The sequence below is a fragment of the Elgaria multicarinata genome, chromosome 6 (assembly GCF_023053635.1).
Source record: "Elgaria multicarinata webbii isolate HBS135686 ecotype San Diego chromosome 6, rElgMul1.1.pri, whole genome shotgun sequence".
Taxonomy (NCBI): domain Eukaryota; kingdom Metazoa; phylum Chordata; class Lepidosauria; order Squamata; family Anguidae; genus Elgaria; species Elgaria multicarinata.
Genome location: NC_086176.1, coordinates 20,536,694 through 20,560,720, shown reverse-complemented (window position 1 = coordinate 20,560,720; position 24,027 = coordinate 20,536,694). Strand labels below are relative to the sequence as shown.

Genomic DNA, 24,027 nt, shown 5'->3' with positions numbered 1-24,027 from the left:
TTGACATTGGCTTCTGAAAGTAAAAGAATTGAGATGAATTTCACATACAAGATAAAACTTATTTTGATGATTATTAAAATATGGAATTCATTCTATTGATTAATGTCTGATTCTTTACTAACATACACCTAAAAAACGATATTATAGAGTCGGAAAAAAAGTGCGGAAAAGGGCAACTAAAATTATCAAAGGGCTGGAGGGGAGGTTACAACAGCTGGGATTGTTTAGCTTGGAAAAAAGGAGGCTAAGGGGAGACCTGATAGAGGTGTACAAAATTATGCAGGATGTGGAGAATAAGGATAGGGAGACATTTTTCTCCCTCTCTCATAATACTTGCACCTGGGGTCATCCTATGAAACGGATTGGTGGGAAATTCAGAACAAATAAAAGGAAGTACTTTTTCGCACAACACACAGTTAAACTATAGAATTCGCTACCACAAGATGTAGTGATGGCCACCAATTTGGATGGCTTTAAAAGGGGGTTGGATAAATTCCTGGATGAGAAGGCTATCAATGGCTACTAGCCCTGATGGCTATGTGCTGCCTCCAGTATCCAACACAGTAAGCCTATATGCACCAGTTGCTGGGGAACATGGGTGGGAGGGTGCTGTTGCATCATGTCCTGCCTTTTTGGTCCCTGGCTGGCAGCTGGTTGTCACAGAATCATGGAATCATAGAATAGCAGAGTTGGAAGGGGCCTACAAGGCCATTGAGTCCAACCCCCTGCTCAATGCAGGAATCCACCCTAAAGCATCCCCGACAGATGCTTGTCCAGCTGCCTCTTGAAGGCCTGTAGTGTGGGAGAGGCCACAACCTCCCTAAGTAACTGATTCCATTGTCACACTGCTCTAACAGTCAAGAAGTTTTTCCTGATGTCCAGCTGGAATCTGGCTTCCTTTAACTTGAGCCCGTTATTCCGTGTCCTGCACTCTGGGAGGATCGAGAAGAGATCCTGGCCCTCCTCTGTGTGACAACCTTTCAAGTATTTGAAGAGTGCTATCATGTCTCCCCTCAATCTTCTCTTCTCCAGGCTAAACATGCCCAGTTCTTTCAGTCTCTCTTCATAGGGCTTTGTTTCTAGACCTCTGATCATCCTGGTTGCCCTCTTCTGAACACGCTCCAGCTTGTCTGCGTCCTTCTTGAATTGTGGAGCCCAGAACTGGACGCAATACTCTAGATGAGGCCTAACCAGGGCCGAATAGAGAGGAACCAGTACCTCGCGCTATTTGGAAGCTATACTTCTATTAATGCAGCCCAAAATAGCATTGGCCTTTCTTGCAGCCATATCGCACTGTGTGTACAGAGTGCTGGACTAGATGGACCCTTGGTGTGATCCAGCAGGCCACTTTTTATGGTCTTATGTAGTGTGCTTAGCAATTACTGCTTGTTATTTCTGTTCAACAGACTACAACCAATATATCAAATTCCCCCTCTAATGTTAAACTACGAAGTATAACATATTTATCTTAATTAGCTTAGCACACATATTTTAAGTATGTTCACAAACCTGGAAAGCTAAATTGGCATTTTCATGCATTCCAAATATTTCTGGGTCATCACTTAGAGGAAGGTTTTCAATATAGTCTTTAAAAATTTGCAAACTGTCGGCCACTGGGGCAAAATATATACCTGTTGTATCAAAAGACAAACAGAGCAGAAAATGTTTACTTAATACAAAAAGAATGGCAAGAGTATAGTACATGTGTTTTATATGATTCGTAATTTTACACAGATCTAGAAATGACAATACACAAATATCAACATAATGGTAGTTATCAAAAACAATTTGAAGATACCATTTTTTTCACCACAAAGAGTGCTGTGTATATATCAGATTAAGACGGCCTGAAGTGACAGCAATTCAAATGTTGAAAAATGTCACTAAGTACATTAGCGTTTATATGTCTTAGCATTTCATAAGAATAGAATGTTTTGACACAAATGAAATTTTCCTCTTTGTTTTCTGTAGGAAAAAAAAATCCTAACAACTGAGTATTGGTTGCCTCAGGAAACAGAGCAGAAGATACATTTGCATGGAACACTGCTTAAATAGAACAAACCTCATTTGATGTAAAATGAATCAAACTGGCCTGAAAGCATCCATTGCGATGATCAATGTTAGAAAATACAATAAAATACAAATATCAAGATTTAAGATGCTTGCTTTTTCTACATTTGAACGTATATTCTATAGTTGTCAATCTCGTTTGAATACATATTGAGATGTATGCACTGCTTGTCCTAATGTGTATATCTAAGATACGTATTGGATTTTTGTTAGTATTTATGTCAAGAAAGTTTTCTTGCTTTGTTTTGTTCTTTGTTTTTATTATATTGCAAATTAATAACTTCTTTAAAAATATAAATTAAAAACATTTAAAAAAATTGCAAATAAAAGCAACATACAATTCAAGCCTAGAAGCTGTGGGAAATAATAATAAAAAAGTTTACCTGGCACCAAAAAGATACCAGTGGGAACTCTAGGGGAGCATCTTTGGGGGAGAGCTTCCTATAGGTGGGGCACCACCACCAAGAAGGCCCTCCCCACTGCTTCCACTTGCCCCCCCTCCTTTGTTGAAGTCACTTGAACAGCTCCCATGTATACATATGGCTTCAGTTCTCAATCCCCTCTCAACTGCCCACAGTGAAGTCCTACTAAAGTACTAGTCAAAAAACTATTGCTCAGTAGGTAGTTTGAAGACAGATCCTTATTAGGCTTTTCCTTTGGGGCACCGTTTATTTAGCTGTTTGTCAGAGATATCGCTGGGACAAAACTGACTCTTAATTTCAGTATTAAGAGCAATTACCAGGTTGGCAAGGAGAAGGAAACATTTGTGCAGCTGAGATTTCAACCACCGGTTAGAAATCCTGCCGGATAGTATCATGGAATGGCTATTCTAAAAAGTGACATCAAATTACATTCCCAGCTCTTTTCCCTCCTTCCCTCCAAGAAATATAATAAAACTGGTACAAGGACTCTGATCTGAAAGGAATTTGCCTGGAAGTTTAAGGCTGCTAGTACCTGGTTCAAAAGGACAAACCTCTGCAAATTTTAAGAAAATTCGCAAAAGCCATTATCTGTCCCCATCTAAGACTCTCTTTGCCTTCCTCTTATTCTCTACCCACTTAGCCATGTTGTATTTAGTTTTGGTGCAGTCAGTAAAGTTGCCTTCAATGACTGGGTGCCAGTCTGATTCCTGGCAGTAAGAACGCCCTCTGTGGAAGGTAGGGCACATGTATGAATGCCTCCTGAATCAACAAGCAGACAAGAATATTATACACTTAGCAAAGAGTTGTTTTCCCATGAAGGAACATGAAAAGTCACTTATATGTGTTGGCAGAAAGGGAATGTACCAAGGGGAGGGAATTTAAAAGCCAAACATTAACGAACATGAAACAAGACCGGCTGGGTCGTGTAATGACTTTCCATTTTTCAGGCAGGAAGGAGGACATTACAAAGAATTAGGGACTGTGCTAATTCACCTGAGCAAGTTGCCGGCAGGATTCCTACCACTGTCATTGGACTATGAAGGTGGGAGTGATATGCAAAGAGCCAAAAATGCACCATGAAAAGAAGTGGTACAACTTTGGCCTTAGCTAGACCTAAGGTTTATCCCGGGATCGTCCCTGCCTGCTCCCGGGATATCCTGTGTGTTATTTACATGAACAGCAATGACCCCAGGATGATCCTGGGATAAACCTTAGGTCTAGCTAAGGCCTTTGGCTAGGCTATACTTTTTCATATTGTGGGAGAGTATGGCACCCATCCATCTGGGGCTCCGTGGCAAACTGCTCACTCTACTGCTGCTGCAGAGACCAGGCAACCAGACCAGGGCCAGCAGTAGCACAGGATGCCATCAACTGTGCATGTCACTTCTGGATTTAGCCAGATGGGCTTGTATAATGGCAAGCGTAGCATTTGGCTCATGAGCAGTATAGCCTGGTGAGAAACAGCTGACGTTGTGTGACACGACAGCTAGCTAGAGTCTAGATGGAGTCAGAAGCTGCATTCTCTCCTTTCCTTGGATAGTGAAGGGAAGAAGGGAGCCCAGGAGCCATACCCCCCTTTTAATACACCTCAAGGCTAATCTAGGGAGGTTTTTGACTGTACCTGGTACAGTTGTTAATAAATGCCAAAGACAACAAGCACTGCATTTTCAATCTGGGCATTTCATGCCATGAACTTTATAAGGATGCTGATGCTGAACTCTTCGATGTTGAGTTGGCTCCTTTACATGCCACTGAAAACGAGGGGCTACATGACCATTTACTCACTCTTCACCCACTCACACTTTAAATATTCTTGCTATAATTTTGTACATGTGCATTTTAAGAACTAAGAGGAGGGGGATGGAGGAAAGCTGTGCACTGCCTAGGAGCACACTCATTCTCTCTACGTGACGCCAGGGGAGATAAGACCAGAGGTGGTCCCATGGCTTTACTCATCTGCCATTGCTATTGCCACCCATCCAAGATGTTTGGCTTCAGCAGGAGCAGGAAGAATCATCACCTCCCCCTGCCACTCAAGAGGAGTGTAATATCAAATATGGAAAATACTCAATATAACATGTGTAAAATGTTGCTCAGGAGTTATTTTGTTTGTTCGTTTGTTTCCAAATGGTCTGGGACTAGGACATAAACCCTCTCATACAAATCCCAATTGTCTGCATTTGCTTTTGTAAAGGACGCCCCATTCATGTAACACAGACACATGCCCTGGCCTTGAGTATACGTGACTTTTCTGGAGTTCCATGTGAAGGGCAGGAACCAGTCCATTACAGAAGAGGTGCCTTTAGGGGTTGGGAAGCTCATCACACAATACAATGAGTGAACACAAAGAGGAATACAAGAAAGTGTGAACCAATATGGTAATAGGTGCACATCCCACGCGTAATGACGATTCTCTCATCAACCCTGTCTCTCCAGCTTAAGGCTTTCCCGCTCCGGAGCAAACAGAATGAACTGAGGCAACCAATACAACTTCATTGGCTGCCAGTCTATGTCCGGGCCCATATGTACCTGCCTGGACCTTAAGATCATCCACAGGGGTCCTTCTTTGTGAGCCCCTGCCAAAGGAAGTGAGGCAGGTGGCTACTAGGAGGAGGGCTTTCTCTGCTGTGGCACCCCAGCTGTGGAATGAGCTCCCCAGAGAGGTTTGCCTGGCGCCTACACTGTATTCCTTCTGTCACCATCTGAAGACCTTTTTATTTTCTCAGTATTTTAACCCCTAATTTAACTTAAATTTAAACTTGCTTGTTTTAATTCCGTACTTTAATTTATATAAACGTCTGCTGTGTGGTTTTTTCCTAGTTGTGCTTTTTATATTGTATTTTGTATTTGTGTTTTTAAACTGTTGGCTGTTTTATTATGCTTTTCATGCTTTTAATTTTTGTGAACCGCCCAGAAAGCTTTGGCTATTGTAATAAATAAAGAAACTATAAAAGAAGAATCAAGAAGCAACCTTGCCAAACATACACAGCAACATTCCCAAAGTTTCTCTTTCTGGTTTGCTTTGGATAGGTCAGGTAGAGCACAAGGCAGTTGGGGGGGGGGGAATGCAAACTTCCAAGGAAGAACGGGACTGTGTATTTTCTCAAATAGGGCAGACAAATGTTAAAAGATTCAATTTCTGCCTAAATGTGACCACCTAAATGGATGTAATGCTTCCAGTGCGATTCAAGGTCTCATGGGGAGTTCAAACCTTGAAAAAGTTCTTAAAGCTTTATATGTGTTAAACTTTAAACTTGGATAATCTGATAAAGACTTTAAGGAGTCCTTGTAAAGCTTATAAAATATGCAGTAATCTCTTCAAAATCTGTAAAGCCTGCAGGCCTCCTAAATCCTTGAACTGGGTCATTTCCGTTAAGAACTTTAACATGCCGCTCTAATCGGAGAAGTCACTATATAAAAATAGCATAGTGAAGTAAAATGCTTGTACTCTTTCAGTGATTTCCAAAGCAGATGTATGCAGTTTACACATTACGTGGAAATAAAACTGACCTTCCTATCTAGATTCCTATAAATGTTAAATTGGGTCTACATGGAGTGAGTTTCATCCTCAGCGTTTTGAAGATTCTGCCATCATTTCACCTTAGCAGTAAGAATGGCTAGGTGAGAAGGACCTCTTCTTCCCGAGTCCTACTAGAAATTCAGCCATCCCTTGCTTTGTGTGTAGACGGATTGGAGGGGTGGGTTTCTATTGCTAGATGTTTCACCCACACATCAAGGAGATATCAGCTGTACAGGAGGGGTTGTATTCAGCCACTTTCTTCTGAGAAAGCAAGCATTGCTTGCTATCATGGGTACCAGTCCAAGAACTAGTGGCTGAATCTGCCTAATGAAACTTTAATTGTCAGCCCTCCAGTGAATTGCTGGAATTCAGTGAAGCATTCTTCTGATAGCGAGCTAAAAAAAGTACTTCTTTAAGATGCAACTAATTCAGTGGTTAGAATCACCCTTCAACAAGAGTACCCTCCAGATCGCCAACAATGAGTAAATATTTTGGTCTGGCGAGTTAGAATCCCTGGGGTTAAATTCTAATAGGCTCAGGAGTGCCTAATTATGCATAAGATTCCAGCCGTTTGCACTTTAGAATAAGGAATTCTGCACTATACATGTGCTAGGAAGAAGCTTATACACAGTTCCATGTATAATGTTGGCTTACTCTAGAAATTATCTTTTTGTTAACAATTGTGGTGGGATTGAACTTTACAGCGAGCTTGTAAAAAATAATGGCTGGCTACCGAGCTCTGGCACAATTTGTTGACCCTTTGGTCCATATGTACCTGCCTGGACCTTTATTCCTGAAGTGAAGGTGGTGGGTATATGAGGGTCACTTAGTGCTTGTTAGGATACCTGATGGTACTGCAGGTTCAGGTTATTACTATGGAGAAACAGGCTCTGTCAGGTTTGAGGCCCCTCCTTTCTGCTCACCAAAGTTGTCTCATGATCAGTTGAAAAGTATGGACCAAAGGTGAATTATGGAAGACAAGAGTGATGTCATAGAACATTCAAGTCAGGAACTAGAAAAGCAGATCTATCAAACACAAAGAAGAACCAGAGCTGGGCTGGAGTAAGGGGACACATTGGATTATGTTGGGCTTCTTTACATGGCAGACACATGATCTGAGTTTAATTGAATTGAAAACTTCCTTTTTCTATCTTTTCCATTATGCAACGCCATCGAGTAGCTGAATTATAGTGCAACGCCGGCATTTCACACAACCGATCGATTGGAAGAATGACCCTTATCGCATTAACTCCAATCTTCTTGAAAGCAAGAGAAAGGTTACAAACTGTGGGAGGGGCTCTAGAGGTTGATGACATTGTGTAAAGGACCTGCAAATTTCCATGAGTAGCCAATCTTGATTGCACAATATAAACCCCATGTAAAAAGGCTCTGTATCGGTAATTTCATTTCACTGTTCTCAAAGACATATTTCAGTCACAGAATGCCTACAATTATTTTAATATATTCCATGAAGTGCAAAACCTCAGCAACTTGAAAATACATTTATGTATATTTACCTGATTCTGAATATTTGTATTCATCTTCTAAAGTTTCAGGAGCAAAAAACCTCCTTAGAATTGTCCGAAGGCATCTCTGATCCCAGGCATCTGTAACTCGCCCACCATATGTAATTTCTCCTGCAACATTAATTTTACAGGTTATGAGCTCATCTTTCTTTTCTTTTTTAAACATAATATAAAGTAAGCTTTTGTCTTCTCTGAAGTATGTTTATTTACATTGTTGAACTGATGATTAATAAAACGTGATAATTTTCAGAAGGATAGCCATGTTAGTTTGTTGTACCAAAAACAACAGAGAGTCTTTTAAAATGACTATTTTTATCATGGAGTTATTGAATATGCATATTTAGATGGTATATTTGAACAATTAGTCAGTTTCCTATTTAATGAAGAGACAATTCGTGTGATTTGAGCCTGGAAATGGTAATATTTTCCTGGGAAGAATACCCCATTATTTTAAGACATTTATGTTATTGCATAAATCGTTGTTTTTTTTCATATGACGAAAGTAATAATTCCCCCTGCCCCCAGCCCTCAAAACTGCTTTTCTCAGAATGGCAGAATAAATCTACTGCAAGTATTTCCCAGCTCAATGGTCCCTTAGAAGGTATACAGGTTATACTCTACTGATCTTGTTAGCTTTGTGCAATGTTGCTTTGTGATTATAACTACCTTGAGAGCTACTATGATATAACTTGAATGGACTGTGTTGTTTTCTGAGTGTGAACTAACATCTTATATATTTATTTAGACAAGATAAACCATCAGTTTATCCTTTTAGCAATGCAGGTTATGCAAAATGTAATCCAAGCTAGAAAAGTATAATAAAAGATAAATAATAGTGATATTCTCCTGACCAGTTCTATTCATAGAATCATAGAATAGCAGAGTTGGAAGGGGCCTACAAGGCCATCGAGTCCAACCCCCTGCTCAATGCAGGAATCCACCCTAAAGCATCCCTGACAGGTGGTTCAAATCGAAAAGTATCTAGACTGTAGAGGCAGTGGTGTAAAGAACATAAGAAGAGCCCTGCTGGGTCCATCTAGTCCAGCACTCTGTTCACACAGTGATCAACCAGCTGTTGACCAGGGACCCACAAGCAGAAGACAAATGAAATTATATGTTGAAAGCACTAGGAAGAAAAGAAAGGGAAATTAAATAGAAGAGAGAGAGAGAGAGAGAGAGGCTTTATTTATTTATTTAGAGTATTTTTATCCCGCACCCCAGCCAAAAAGGCTCCCAGAACGGCTTACAATTGATCAGTAAAGGAGACAGATTCAAGGCTTTCCTCTCAGATTGAAATTGAAACATCAGCCCTTTGCAGATTTTTACTGTATGTGCTCGCTGTGTGCTCATAGTGTGAGTAGGGATCATGACCACAGTGGTGAACTCTTGACTTTCCATGCATCTAACTCCACACACCAAGTAGAACATATGCATAGGGACCCGTACAAGAGAAAAATGAAATGTGTTTTGAAGTCCATGTGGTTGAAGTCCACCTGGATAGGCCACCTGGATAGGCATGAAAATTGGGTGCGAGGTGGAGGTGGGTTCTGCCATTACGATAATGCCCGCAACCCCTGTGCACCTACAAAGGGAACCAAAAGGATGTCTGCACAGGACCATGGGCATGTCGTTCAGCGCATTCAGATGCTGCGCCCAGTTTTCAAACAGCAATGTTACTTAAACAAAGCCAGTGCTAGTTAAATAAAAAATGGGCATTTCTTTCTAGAATTCTCTCTGGGGGGAGCTCACCAGATCACCTGTCCTCATCTTCTGAAAACTATTAAAAAGGTTCATAATTCAGCTTGTGTTTAGAGGATGGGCTGATTGTTGATGCTGAACTGGGATTACTTTCTGCAACCATTTACTATTTTTAAAATGGTTTGGAGGTGGGACTTAATTAAATTTGATTGTAGACATTTTCTGACTTTGTGTTTTGATTGATTTTATTGTTGTTCTCTTGTTGTCATCATCATTTTATGTATGCCACTCTAGCCTAGGGCACACTGAGCCATTTTGCAGAATATAAATATAACAAGTAACTTAATAAATAAATTGGCAAAATATTTAGTCCTACGCAACTTACAAGGAACCACTGTGAAGCTGCCACTGAAGTAAAATAAATTAGCTGTAAACAAGTGTTTGATAGTTATGGGTGAATGAACAAATCTTTACAACTCAATCTGACAGAGTATTTTCAGTTGCAATTTGTGCCCACTGAACAGCCTTCACTTAGCAAGCAACCTTGAAAGCACTTGTACTCAGCTCAAAGAATATGCAGTAATTTTAATCTTCAGCTTGGTAGAACACAGAACAGACTAAGAGGACCCTTTTGCACTGGAGGGAAATGGTTTAGACTAGGGCACCAAACCCCCAAAAAGTAAAGATGTAAACATGATAAAGTTAATACTTTTTGAAAGAGACAATTCAAGGCTTTGAGCAATTTAAACAGCATTTGCATTAACAAAATATTAGGCAAAACACTGTATCCAATGGGGCTCAACCACTAATGTAAATTATACTGCACTAGCATAAACTACTTCTAGCACAACTCCAATAGTATTAGCTGGTGTGCAGATTTTTCTGGGGAAAACTCAGAAAGCTTTTTTAAAAAGGAACTAAAGACTTGGTGGGTGGGTGGAATGAAAGTTACTGAAAGAATGTAAAGATCCAAAAGGTACTAAGGACAGTAAACATATTTCACAACATTTTTTCTGACTTAAGGGAAGCAATTGAACAGGACATTGAGAATCTTGAACTTTGTAGAAATGAGAATGATCCTATTGATGTAATGGATAATGCTCCTTGAAAAGATCAAACACCCTTAGATCATTTGGAAGGTGAAGACGTGGAAGAGCAAGTTATAAAATAAGATCAATGTATGGACAAGATAGTACGGGCAAAGGAGTTGAAGGATTTAGAAAGTCAAGAGTAACATCATAAATTAGTAGACAGAATTAATTCAAATTTACAGCAGGTACAACATGAAACACACAACTTTAACCTAAAATTAAGAGGAATCCCAGAGAAAATAGAGGGCAGTATCCAATGGGAGGCTTATGCTCCTGTAAGGACTAGAGAATGCAGAGTGCTTGCCTTGCAGGTTTGCGGAGTGCTGCTCGGCTGGCCCTGTTCTGGAACCAGCCTGGATGAGCGCTTGGTGAAGTGTCTGAGGTGTCCAGAAAGTGCACAATTCCCCCAGTGTGCTATTAGCGTGGCTGGGGGAATTGCACACTTTCCGGGGGTCCCGGAAAGCATGCTTTGCCTTCCCCATCCTGTGCTAATCGTGGCCTTAAAGACCCTCTGAAAACCTTGGATCAAGAGGACCTTTAAAGCCACGATTGGCGCATGCGGCGGGACAGCCAATTTCCCGAAGGATGGGGAAATTGTGTATTTTATCCCTCACTCTAATGGCGGCTGTTTTATCATATGGCATTTTTCTCCATGGTTTTATAATTACTTATTATAAAGTACATGGCAGACCTTAAATAGTCTTGTGGCACCTTAAAGACTAACAAACTTATTTTGGCATAAGCTTTTGTGGAATAAAGTTCATCAGATGCATAATGCATCTGATGAAGTGCACTGCAGTCCATGAAAGCTTAGGCCAAAACAAATGTGTTAGTCTTAAAGTGCTGCAAGATTTTTTTGGTTTTTTGCTGCAATACAGCAATATGGCTACCTTGTCAAAATGGTTTGCAAACCCTGTATGTCATAGGTAATGTCTCTATCTCAAATCATAAATCTTACAACTTGTCATAACTATATTTATTTTGTTTTGAAATACAAAAAAAAAAAGAAGAAGAGTTGACAGCTCAATCTATTGAGCAAAAAAGTGCCTTGTACATGCCAATCACACATGGATGATGAGATACTCAAGTTCTTTGCCTACCTTATGTATGTGGCAGTCCGGAAAGACAGGATGCCATGTGAGAGATGGGACTGTTCCCTTTGGAGGCTTTCACACTATTTTATAGTAATGTGGCAATGTGAATGTATTAATACTGTGTCCCCTTGCAATGAGCATACAATTTCACATAACATATAGAAACATAATATGTATGTGTTGTAGTTTTCCATACAGAACAAGAAGCAAGAGTGTAGTTGCATCTCAAAAATGGAGTTCAGCCATTGCTTCTCCTCACCAAAATGCATGGGTAGATGAAAACTGATACTTGCAAGTCCTACCACTGACTTAGGGCATTTCTACATTAAGGGAAAACCCCTCACCCTTAACCAGGCTTTTTTCCCCTCGGGTCTTTCCACTTTCACTATGGGCTCCTTTAGATGGTGACCAACAGCAACCATGAGATTTATAATTAAAAACTTCCCCTCTGAGCAATGTTCCATAAAGTTCAATGAAACAGTGCCATCTAGTGGTAGTATTAATCCTTCAATCATTTTAAATATTGCATTATCTCTGAGTTTTTAAAGCATGAGATTACTGGGGAAAAGCACAGGAGATATCCTGGAGATTGACGGCATTATGTAAAGGACCCGCAAACTTCCATGAGTGGCCAATCATTAGCGTGTAATACATTGCTCACGTTGAGAAGCTCTTATTCATTCAAACAGCAGATCTATTTTTGAGATCTCTGTTGTTTCTCAATAGATAGAACTTAAGTCCAGAAAATATCTTTCCACTTAGAGCTGAAACCCTCAGGAGACATTCACTCCTGTAATGTCTCGTGGACCAAGGATCATTAGAACATGAAGGGCATGGTTAATATTGGAATGGAGGGGTGACCTGCTCAGTTTACAGTCCATTTCTAGGCTCTTTTCTCCAGACAACTCAAAATCAACACAGGAACTTTCACAACAGAGTTCACAACTTTCACTATGAAAAAACACTAACTTCAGTGGAGCTGCATGGCACCCTGCCTCAGCTATGAAGCCTGCACTAAAAGAGAGAGGGAGAGGCCCCACCCAGGTCTCCTACAAGAACTAAAACTAGCTACACACACACACACACACACATATCCCAACCACCCCCTCTAAACCTTAACAAATTGCATTTCTGCTACAATCAACTTTACCGCCCCCCTCCACCTTGCATTTCCCTAAAACAAGCAACACACCAGGGAGACTGGATAACTACACTGGACTGGACTGTGGAGTTGTCATACACTACTCTACCCCCTTCTCCAAGTAAAATAAGAATAATGGGAATATCAACACTAGGCTCTACCTTCCAGGGCTGGTGTAACCCACACTCTTTCAGCTACAGCCCTGACATTTGTAATGTAGATATAATAATGATGAAGTTTATCCGCATGCATTGTCAGGCTAATTTTTCAAATATTTACAAATTCGGGGGGGGGGGGGAGGAATCATTATAGCTTGAGTTAAAAATATCATGAACTTTGCTGCTAACTTTTCTATGCTGGCAGGGGTGGTGGTAGACACACTACTGTCCAATCTGAACTATATTAAAATCCTGTGGGGTTTTTTTTTTCTTTTTTTGATGCAGCAATTACTTTCCCCTAGGAAAGACCGTACAAAAAGCTTTACAACGCACCAGGAAGTTCATTCTCCAAAGAGTGATGTGTGAAATGTTGCTATGGCTTCATTAATTGGCTTAACCCCCTGAAAGGCAGGAGCAGACCATTTTTGCATACAAAACAAATGGGCAGAATATTGGCTGTGTGTATTTGCCGCATAATTTTATTTTAAATGAAAACTGGGATTTTAGGGATTATGGCTCAGCCAGGGTGTGTCTGCCCCCACTGTCCCTTTCATGCAGATGCCCATGTTATGGATAAGCACTAATGTCACAGCTATTGTTAAATTGTCAATATACACTACCTGTTATATATGTAAGGGCATCCCAGGGTACTTTCCCTTCTTGACAATAAAGATTAAGGTTCAATAAAGCACATTCTCTGTCGCTGTCGTTAAACTCATAACATATGTTCCAACCAAGAGGTCCAAATTTTTTCCTCTCCTGTAAGATAAGAGACAACAAAGAGATTAAACTAGCTTTATTTAGTGTCCTCTGAGCAACTTCATGATAACAGAAAAAGAAATTCACAAAAAATGTGAATATTATTTGGCGTCTTCACAAAGACGTTTTCCTACTAAATTCCATTTCATGGATTACTGCACTCAGATATTGTTACTTTTTCAACTGTGATCATTTTCAGGCAGCACACAACCCTGTCCAAAGAGTTTGACCAGGAGAAGGGTCTCTGCTTTTCTGAAGATTTTGATGAATATATCTGATTCCTAATCAGTTACTTTTTCTGGCTGCACCTCGTTTCCTCCTGAGATCTGTGCTGTATAGAGGATCTTTGTTGGGGGCTCTAAGTTGAAAGGCAGGGTTTTACAGACACCAGCAGTGCATAACCTGTGGTCAGGAGACCTGGAGTAATCTTCATGTTCATGTTCATGAAACCAGCCAAGCTTATTCCTGGCATTCAGTTTTCACAAGGCATGAATGAAGATTTGGCAGGGTGTTGGCTCCAGAACTCTTGCAAAAGCAGTTGTTTCTGGGCTGATGAGCAATTGTCACAAAACCAGAGGAATCCATGGAAAACCTGGTCTAAACGTTAGACAGAAACATAGAGCTTCTCTACACCATGGTTTTGCCGGGGCTTCTGCTTCCGGATTCTTTGCAGGATTAAGATCTGCTCCTTTACATGTGCTGACACATGCCATTTGGTGTGTGTGTCTTTCTCTCCAAGTTCTAGGTGTTTCATTATACACCTACTAGACACCCGAGTTTGATTGTAATCCATTTTTCTAATTCAACTGCTTTAGAATCCAAAAAGAGCCTTTTCATGAATTGGGCTGACCCATTATAAATAGAACCTCTGACTCATCCAGAATTTTCTACAATATCTACTTCTTCATTTTAGAAAACCTATCTACCATTTTTTCATTTTAAATAAATAAATAAATAAATAAATAAATTCCAAACAGGTTCACAAAGTTAAATGATGACAAAATTCAATAAAATAACAGAAGAGTAAAACATCTCATTAAAATAACTAGGAGTAGCTGGCAATCCTAGCAGTTCAGGAAAATGCCTGTACAAACCAATACACCTTTAGCTGTTGACAGAAACACCCTGCTTTAGGAGACCACCTCATCTTGATGGGGAAATCATACGACATGGTGAGTGTGCAATAGAGGAGGCCCTTCTCCACATCACAAGTCAACATCAGTAGGCCATTGGTACAGTAAGCAAGACCTCTCCCCATAGAATGTACAATATTATATTTCACAGCATCGGCAATAAGCAAAGCTTACACATTATTGTATTTTGCTATAAGAAACTTGGATGCAATCCCAGGTGTCTCCGATCTATCTCTTTTTCTTAGCTCTCTGGTGAGTAGCTAAGGGGATGTGAAGCAAAAGGGAATGAAAAAGAATTTCTAGCAGAGATGAAAAAGGGCCTGACATGCGGGAAGGCTCTCTTTATTCACCCTTCTTACATCGGAGATGTGAAGTACTTGAAGAACACATTTCTCTTCCCCTAGGAGCAATTAATTAAATCAAACTATTAAAGGTGCAATTCTATGCATATTTAGGCACTTAAAATGCCTATGATTCCCAGAGTTCCTCAGCCAGATATGGAGAATGCTGGGAGTTGTAGGACCTTTTCTGACCAAACATGCATAGGATTGCACCCTAAATTATGCAGGTAAACTGTTTCTGAATGCCATGAATGGGAATTATATTTTCTGCTCCACAAAACATTTGATAATACTTGTTCCTTTAAATTTGCTATAATGACCATAATGTATTTAGGTGGAACCATGTTTGTATTTTAAAGCAAGTTTTATATTGTAATTAGCTAAACTCTTATACTTAGTATTTGTTTAATGTTCATATCAGAAACTAATGCTTGGAAAAACTACAGAAAATTCTGTTATGACCTTAAAATTATGATAAAAGAAAACAGACCCCATGTATGTTTTTACCCTAGCTCAATGGAAGAAAGGCAGGATACAAATGTGTTAAATACATACATATATATACTATTTCTAAACAGTATAACATGTGTTGAACTGATTATTGCTACTACATCTCTTCATATTCTTAGAATCGTAAGGGATACCTGAATAATTGCATGAAAGAAGCAAATGCCGAAAATTATTTTTCTCCAGATTTTCCCCAGGATATTTTCTTCAAAAAATGAAGCTGTCATTTCTGTGAATGCTCTTCTGATGTTTGCCCGTAGACCTTTAGGAGGTTCATTGGTTACCTGGTTACACATATATGTATTGTTACACACTTACCAGACTGATCTCTGTTCCTATATAACCAGAATAATATTCCTACAGTGCTAGCATAATATTATGGTTTATGATGTTGCTATGAAGCAGTGGTCACAAAAACTTCACCCGTCTGCATTTATTTGCTTGCACAGCTATAGGATTGGTCTATGTTTGTCTTCTAGTTCCTCAATGTGCTGTCAAGTTAATGCACGAATTAGTAGCTATCTGTATGCAAATTGTATTTTCCGGTTTGAGGAAAGCCTTCGGCTTTTAACCAGCTCTCTTACACTGATTGCTTACCCCAGGAAGCATATGAAAATGAAAAGCTAGATTATGAAAATAAGGAAATTTGGAGCAGAAAGAAATTAGAAAAGAAAAAATAAGTAACAGATAAGTAAGGAGGGTAATTAAGCTAAGAAAGTCATACAATGGAGCAGACCTCTTAATAGTTTTTTTTTATTTATTTAAAAATGACATTTTAAAGCTCCCAGTTCTTGAGTTGATAAAAGACTGCCCTATTGGGTAGATAGAATTCTAGACACAGGTAGTATTACTAAAACCAGTAGAGGTAGCAGAGTTCCTGGTAAGACAGGTTGTTCTTACAGAAACTGCTGTTTTCTGCAGAATCATTCAGATATATTACCTCAGAGGTAATGCAGAAGATAAGAAAAAATAATCGTTTGGCATTGCTCTCATGGAGATGAATGTCTCACCAACAAATTCCAAAGGCTAAAAAAAAGCCAGTCATATTTGGGCCCTTCCTCAAAGTGTACAAAAAGGAAAATGGCTGTCATTTCATTTCAGGAGCTACTATTCACTCAGAACTTTAATGGAAATTGCTGAACTGTGAGTAGGGGCATGTCTGCACCATGGGGTGTAGAGGGAGGGGGAAGGATCACAGACTTACCTGCTTCCGTGATCCTCCCCCAGTGTCTTGACAGCCGTGCAGCATCCCAGAAGGAAAGAGGATGTCATGGCCGCCATTTCTTTTCTTTCAACAGAGACGGGAGCGCAACTGTGCTCCAGTGCAAATTAAGTTTAAAAACAAAAAAATGAACCCACTCCCCACCCCCTATGGGCATGGCCTGCCCCTGCTACTCATGGGGAGGAAGGGATGACCCAGGAGCAGCAGCCACATGGCCTGTGCTCCTCGGGATGGTCCCGGGACGATGGAAAAAATGGGTTTTCCATGGTCCCAGATATCCTGGGGAAAGTCCCTGGTCGTCCCGCTTTGCCCCCGGGCATCCCCTGGGCATCATTTGGACGCACACGGACTATCCAGGGACGACCCCGACATATAGGGCTGGTGTAGAGATGCCCCTAGGTCTAGCGCAAACATCCATCTTTCTGAAATATGAAATTAGTTACTACTTATGCATTTTTATTCTGTCCAATGAAGGTGAAACATTTTGGGGGGAAAGTAAAGAATTCCCCCTTGTAAGGTGGGAATATTAGTTGGCATACAACAAACCAGATACAAAATGTATTTGTTTTTCATTCAGTGAGTATTAAAAATAGTTTGCTTATGGAATAGGCAGCAGCAAAAGAAGTAGACAGTATTTGTAAAACGTAGGTGACAGATTGCCAAAGCAGATCTGTTCACTGTGACTGTATAGGTAAGTGCAGCCTCTCACTGAAACACACACAAAAAGGTGGAGGGCTGTGTCCTGAGCAGCAGGTTTGTTTGAATTATCTCTCCCCCTACGCAAAGTCTGCTGCTGGTGTTGGGGAGAAAAGGAGGAGGCCCCCACAATACCTCCTGTTCAAGGCTGAAGCCAGTAGGAGACAAGTGGTGAAACTCAGCAGCAGAGCAGAAACACAAACAGCTCAATGTGGAGCAGAGTAGATTCAAAAGTAGATCGAGGGAACACAAGCACAGCAAGTTAAGATTTTTCTCCAGTTAGAATTTGGAGCTGAGACTTTAAGTAGTGCTGCTTTCAGGTTTGGTATTCCTGGCTCTGCTGCTCTCAGAGCAAACTGTTGGTGCTTAAAGAGGCAGAGCCCTATCTCTCAGACGCTGGCTCTGGCAGAAGGGTTCTGGGTCCTTGTTGTCAGAAGATGAAAGCAGAGCTGCCTCCTTGGGCCATGCAGGTGAAGGCTTCAGTGGTTTCTGAGTTTTTCATCTATGGCACTTGCTCTAGGGATGGTGCCTCCTGGGGCAATGAGGTTATTATTATTATTATTATTATTATTATTATTATTATTATTATTATTATTTTATTTCATTTGTATACTGCCCAATAGGTGATGCTCTCTGGGTGGTTTACAACGATTCCTAAGATAATAAAATACAGCATAAAAATTTAAATATACAAAATTGTTAACAATTCAGACAGCTAAAAACAGTTTCAATAAAATACTAGACCAGTATAGACGACTGGCATAAATGTCGCATCATATTCAATCAAATGCCTGGTAGGAGATAAGATTAAAAAGAGCCAGGACAGAAATCTTTAAATAGCATGAAAGGCTAGCGGACAGATGATGTAGTGCAGGCTTGTTCTCTGTTGCTCCAAAGGGCAGGACTAGAACCAAGGGGTGGAAATTGCAGGGAAGGAGATTTCAGCTGAGCATTAATGCACCCCAATGCTGAGAGCTGATCGGCCGTGGAATAAATAGCCCCAGGATGTAGCGGTCTCTCTTTCGCTCGGTTCAAAAGGCTTGGGCGCTGTCAAACTTGGCTCTCCACTGGGAGAAAAGGTTCCCCATCCTGTGTATCCTTAGACCGGTATTTGAATAATGAGGGTCTCACCCCCCAGACCATGACACTTCATGCTATTTGGGCTGTAGCCCATACAGAGATCCTGGATGCTCTTGCACATGCTGCTATGTGAAAATGGCAGGTGTGGGCAGCCATCCTGGTATAGTCCCGGCTCCTCGTGAGTAAACACAAGGAGCTGGGAACCGGGCAACGGGCTCTTCAAGCGCTCTGTGCCCATTGGGGGTGGGGTGAGGAGTGGGGTTGGGCCTTTTTCTTTTAAACCCCCCCACTTACCTCTTGTTTTTTTTTTTTTTAAAAAAAGGCAGTTGCAACGTCCTCTTCCTCCTGGGATGTCGTGCGCCGCGTGTAGGCGAGGGGGACGATCTCACAATCATCATATTGAGAGATCATCCCCTTCCACTCCTCTCATCTAGCCATGCCCTCAGATGAAACAGTTTCAGAGACAGCTAACTCAACAGTGTTCCAGATATTGACAATCACTTACTCTGAATTCGTATTTCCCATTTTACTTATAGTTTTAAAAGATACTACCTTGACAGAATTCTGAAGGACAGTGACAGGGAAGATGTCGCATGGCATGGAACTCAAATAGAGCCGAAAGCTTTCATGGATAGAGACATCTGAAAAAGACATGTGATATAGACAAAATGTTATAGTCACACAACTGTGTGAAGTAAATTATGTTTCGGAATACAATGAACCTCTAGGTTGGTTTTCCCAAAGCAAAAATTGTTTTTAAAATGTTACGAGCACTATCTACCAATCGGAAGACATACCAGTACAATTTTGGGGTTTGTATGGAAAATATTTATGTCATATTTAACAGTCCTTGTAAGGATAACTGAGATAATGCATGTGTAGCACTTTAAAAATGCTAAAGATGTTTAGTATAGAAATGCTAAGAATTATTACTATTAAATTTAAATGATAATGAGAACGGAAACGCCCAAAATGAGCACACTCTGATTTGATGAGCCATTTTAATAACCGTACTATCTCCCCACACCCTTCTCCGCCAACACACACTCTTGATTTAAGTCCTATAGTGGCACTAACATCTTTAAGGTATAGCACAACTGAGAAAGAAAGAAAAAACGTACTTGGCTCTGTAAATGTTTTTATAAGCTCTTCCATAGCTAACATCCATGAAACAGCTAGATGACAATTCTGCAGAAACACCCAATTTCCTGTTTTCATTGCATCTTTAATCATCTTTTCTGCAATAGGACCTTGACCTTGTCCTAACGAAATTGACTGCACACTGAAAGTCAGAAGTGTATTTTTTAGTATTCATATTACATGGATTTCATATACATTATTAAAACACTTTAGATTTTTAATGACAGAGTAATATCTATTATTTAGGCCTCTAAATAAAGAGCTTAGCCTTCAAATACATTAAACATCCATATATCCATTGAAGTCAAAAGCAGGTGTGTCACTTCCCACTATCGATTTGGGCTATAAACTCTTCTGAAAATCGGCGCTGGTATCTCATACAAAGTGTACATTACCTCTAATTTTTATAAATGATTAGTAAGACACTTTTATGTAAGCTGTACCTCCGCTGGTAGGAACAGCTGCAGACCTTTGAAATTTTACAGTGGAAATTCCCTTAGGGTAGAGATTTAACTTTTCATTTTCAAGTGAACTTTTGTTCAAATACTTCCAGCATACTTTTTTTTTAAAAGAGCATGATTCTACGGTAGACCTTATGTCCCTGCCCTGTGAAAACTGGAAGTCACAGTGCCTAAAGTGGAAGAATAAGTATAAGATTAAGGCAATAAATAGATTATTTCTAAAATTCCATAAGATCTTTGTACCCAAGAAAACTCACAACATCACAAAGTGACTTCTGTTAACTCCCCAGGCATGACAAAAACAAAAACACAAACACATTGAGTGTACTTCAATCATCCCCTCAAACCAGAACTTGGAAAAAGAGGGCTAAGCCTTCAGCCAGTCTTGCACAACTTAAAAGCCCAAAGTAGTCCACTGTATGTGTGACAATCTGCCTGTTTGGAAGTTCCATTCAATCAACAAAAAAGAGAAGGTTCTTATGATGAGTTCCTGTTCTCGATATCCTCTGGAGGGCATTCTAGGCCTTCAAATTAGCCCTTTCCTCTGGTCCATTAGCAATGATCCTCTCAAGAGGGAGGGGCTACTCTTCCCACCCAGGCCAGAAGAGTGCAGGCCCTTCCTCAACCCCCAATCATAGAATCATAGAATAGTAGAGTTGGAAGGGGTCTATAAGGCCATCAAGTCCAACCCAGTCCTGCAATCTCCATGCAGGACTGGCTTCCACGGAACTCTTCAATCACAACATTACTAACAGTGAGAAAGTTGAACGATAACAACAACAAAACAAACTGGATGGGGAGGAATTAACTCAGGGTTAACTATTTCTATCCCCCACATGTATAGTGAAAGCTGAAGCTCCAAGGAAAAGATCTCATTCCACTACAGAAAAATAAGGGTGGATGGAATGTCCTCCAAAAGATACAAAGAACATGATTTCATGGTAAGAAACTTGCCACATAGGGTAGGCTTGTAGTAGCACTATGGTCGAACATATACCCTCTGCACTACCCTCCTACCAAATGCCGCATCTGGAGAAGCAAACATGTCAATTTTAGAATGATTTGAAAAAGTATGCAAGAAGCTAGCAACCCAGCAGATTTCCTCCACAGAAGCCTTTTTTCTGAGAGCTGCTGTGATAACAGCTCCGCTGAGAGAATATGCCATCACTCCATGTGGGAGGTGCCTTCCCCAGGGTCTTGGATGCCAGGATAATGCACTCCTTCAGTCATCTAGAAATAGTCATGGTGGAGACCTTCTTCCCAGAGAGCCCTCCCTGAAGGAGACAAACAAGACTTTCATCTTCCAAGCTGCTGGAGTTCTATCCAAATAGAATCTATCAAGCCCATACCAAGCCTATTCCTCAGGATGTACAGGCTTGGGACAAAAGGAAGGCAAAACTATGTCCTGGGTCATATGGAAAATGGAGTTGACCTAAGCTAAAACTAAGGAGTCTGTTCTTAGCACCACCTTATCCTGATGGAATGTGCACAGCTATGGACTGACTGAGAGGACCTCCAACTCTGAAACTTGCCTAGCTGAAGCATATGATCTTAATAATGGCAATTCATAGAGGACACATAAGCAGAGGTTCAAAGTGAGGACCCATCAGAGCCTTCAGCTCCCAGTTTTGTTTCCAAATCAGAAACCTATACACTGTAGGAGGGTTCAATACAGCCACCCCCCTGAGAAACCACTTCACATGGAAGTGGGTGTTGAGGGAATCTTTCCCTTTCAGTCCAAAATGCTGTTCAATACTGCACTTGTCATTTCAAGGTGCTGGTGCTAAGACCAGTCTTAAGTCCAGCCTGCAAGAATTCAAGGATGCCATGCAGCTTGTTGTCCCCCATAACTCCCCCTACATCGCTACACCATAACAAGAATGGTCCCCAGGTATTCCCATACAAGATTGGTGGAATCTTTTCTGGAAGATAATAAAGTCTTCAGCACCTCTTCTGAATACCCCAATTGCTGCAACCACTGTCGCTCAACCACCACGATCTGGTAAACGTCCTGGTTGGATTACTATTATTCATTGGGTATGGGGCTACCTTTCTAAACATCTCATAAACTTCATTTAGCTCAAAACAGAGCAACTAGGCTGCTAACTGGGACTAGTTGATGTGATCGTGTGACACTAATGCATTGTCCGCTATCCCGATTTTAAGTAAGTTTCTGAGCCCAATTCAAAATATTGCTTTTAACCTTTGAACTCCTAAAAGGCATGGGGTCAGAATAGATTTTAAAGGAATATCTCTTCCAATATGTGCTTGGTTAGACCATGAGGTAATCTTTGGAGGCCCTTCTCTAGCTGCCCTTACCAAACAAATTCAGTGGCTACAAGAAAGAGGGTGTGGGCCTTCTACGTTGTTATCTTTTCAGCATCAGGCACAGATCTTTTTTTTCCTCCCAAGTATTTTAGACTTTAGATTTTATGGCTCCTTTTAAAATATTTATTCCTGTACTGTTTGTTGTTTTGTATTGCATTGTATGGCAAAGACTGTAAAAATGTGAAGTGGGGTTATGAACTGCAGGCAAAAAGGGTGAATTAAGTGTTTTTCTTGAGGCAGTAGTCAACTGATAATCATTTTGCATTGAATGTTCAAACATGGAAACATTTCACACATCGCTAGCACATATTGAGCAGGTTTTGTTACTGTAGCCGGTTTTTTCTCCTTCACAAGATCCTTCTTTACTTTTTGTTTGCATTATTTAGGATCTGGACTTTTCTTTTTGCATTATTTAGGATCTGGTCCAGTTCACATAATTTGGGGAAGGAAAACAAACCACTGTAGCTTATTTTCCTGCTCTGCGCATGCCGGTCGCATGCCGCATAATTACCCAAATTATCCTCACCAGGTGCGGTTTGTTGTGTCATCTGAATCCAGTGAAGATGGGCGGCAGGGGTGGGTTACACACCACCCTGCAACCCTAGAACAAGAAATGGGTTCCAGGGTGGTTTGTAACCCCCTCGTCCCTCTACCGTCACCGAATTTGGATGACACGATAAACTGTGCGCAGTGAGAGTAATTATGGTAATTAACACAGCACACAGCCGTCACACATGGGGCAGGACTACGAGCTATGGTGGCTCATTTTCCTTCCCCATTTCATGCGAACCAGCAATTTTGAAAAACCAAAAAATCTTGTTAGAATTTTACATCATAGCACTAAAAATATTATGTTACATCTTGTCTATAAAACATCAAAAGAGACAGCATACTGAAATATCATTGAACCTAGAAGACAAATGCATTTTCTTATGTCACATTAATGATGATGTCATCATATACTAACAGCAATCTCAATTCTCCAAGTGCCCCAGGCCTTATGTAATCAAAACTGCTTCATTGTTGCACAAGAGGGAGGTATCAGCAGGGTTACGGGAATTGTACTGATAGGGATTCTGAAAAATCAGCAACTGATACAAATGAGTTTGGATTTCTCAGAATCTGAATTGAGATTCCGCAGTGGACCAGCTTTTTCTGAGTCACAAAGACTAGTAGACCTTTTTTTTTACTTTGAGGGTGGATGGGATTTGTGCAAATTTGCACTGGTGCTAATGCTCACTTGCATAAATGGAAATAACTTCTCGTACATCCCTAAAAAACAACCGATTCCTTCAATGAGTAGACGATGGAATGAAAGATGTCTGACAATTTGCGAGAATTACCATGACATGTTTTAGTTTATTCATGCCTCTTGTGTATCCGTTAAGCTGAAGCATGGTTCAGAAATACGTTTAACAAATAAATACACCCCAAGATTTACAGAAATCCAAAAAAGAAAAAGAGTATGAAGCATGATTACTGGCAACAGAATGCTAACTGTTGGGAGGGAAAAATGAAAAACTGGGCAGGGGGGAGAGAATGGAATGGAGTGGCTGTAACCTTGAACAGGGAGCACACTATACTGCAACATTTTGCTGCAGGCCCCATTTGTCCCAACTCTGCAACTGAACATGTTGACC

The 24,027-nt window shown here is 40.5% G+C and overlaps 1 protein-coding gene across 1 annotated transcript in view; it reads right to left on the bottom strand.

Moving 5' to 3' along the window:
• Positions 1 to 24,027, bottom strand: part of DNAH6 (dynein axonemal heavy chain 6) — a 168,865-nt gene that overhangs the window by 15,031 nt on the left and 129,807 nt on the right. Inside the window, exons 65-70 of the mRNA XM_063129118.1 lie at positions 19,580 to 19,740; positions 19,011 to 19,099; positions 15,598 to 15,744; positions 13,341 to 13,479; positions 7,530 to 7,649; positions 1,510 to 1,631 (exon numbers count right to left, since the gene is read on the bottom strand). Coding sequence (XP_062985188.1) covers positions 1,510 to 1,631; positions 7,530 to 7,649; positions 13,341 to 13,479; positions 15,598 to 15,744; positions 19,011 to 19,099; positions 19,580 to 19,740 — 778 coding nt within the window. The remainder of the gene's footprint in view (positions 1 to 1,509; positions 1,632 to 7,529; positions 7,650 to 13,340; positions 13,480 to 15,597; positions 15,745 to 19,010; positions 19,100 to 19,579; positions 19,741 to 24,027) is intronic.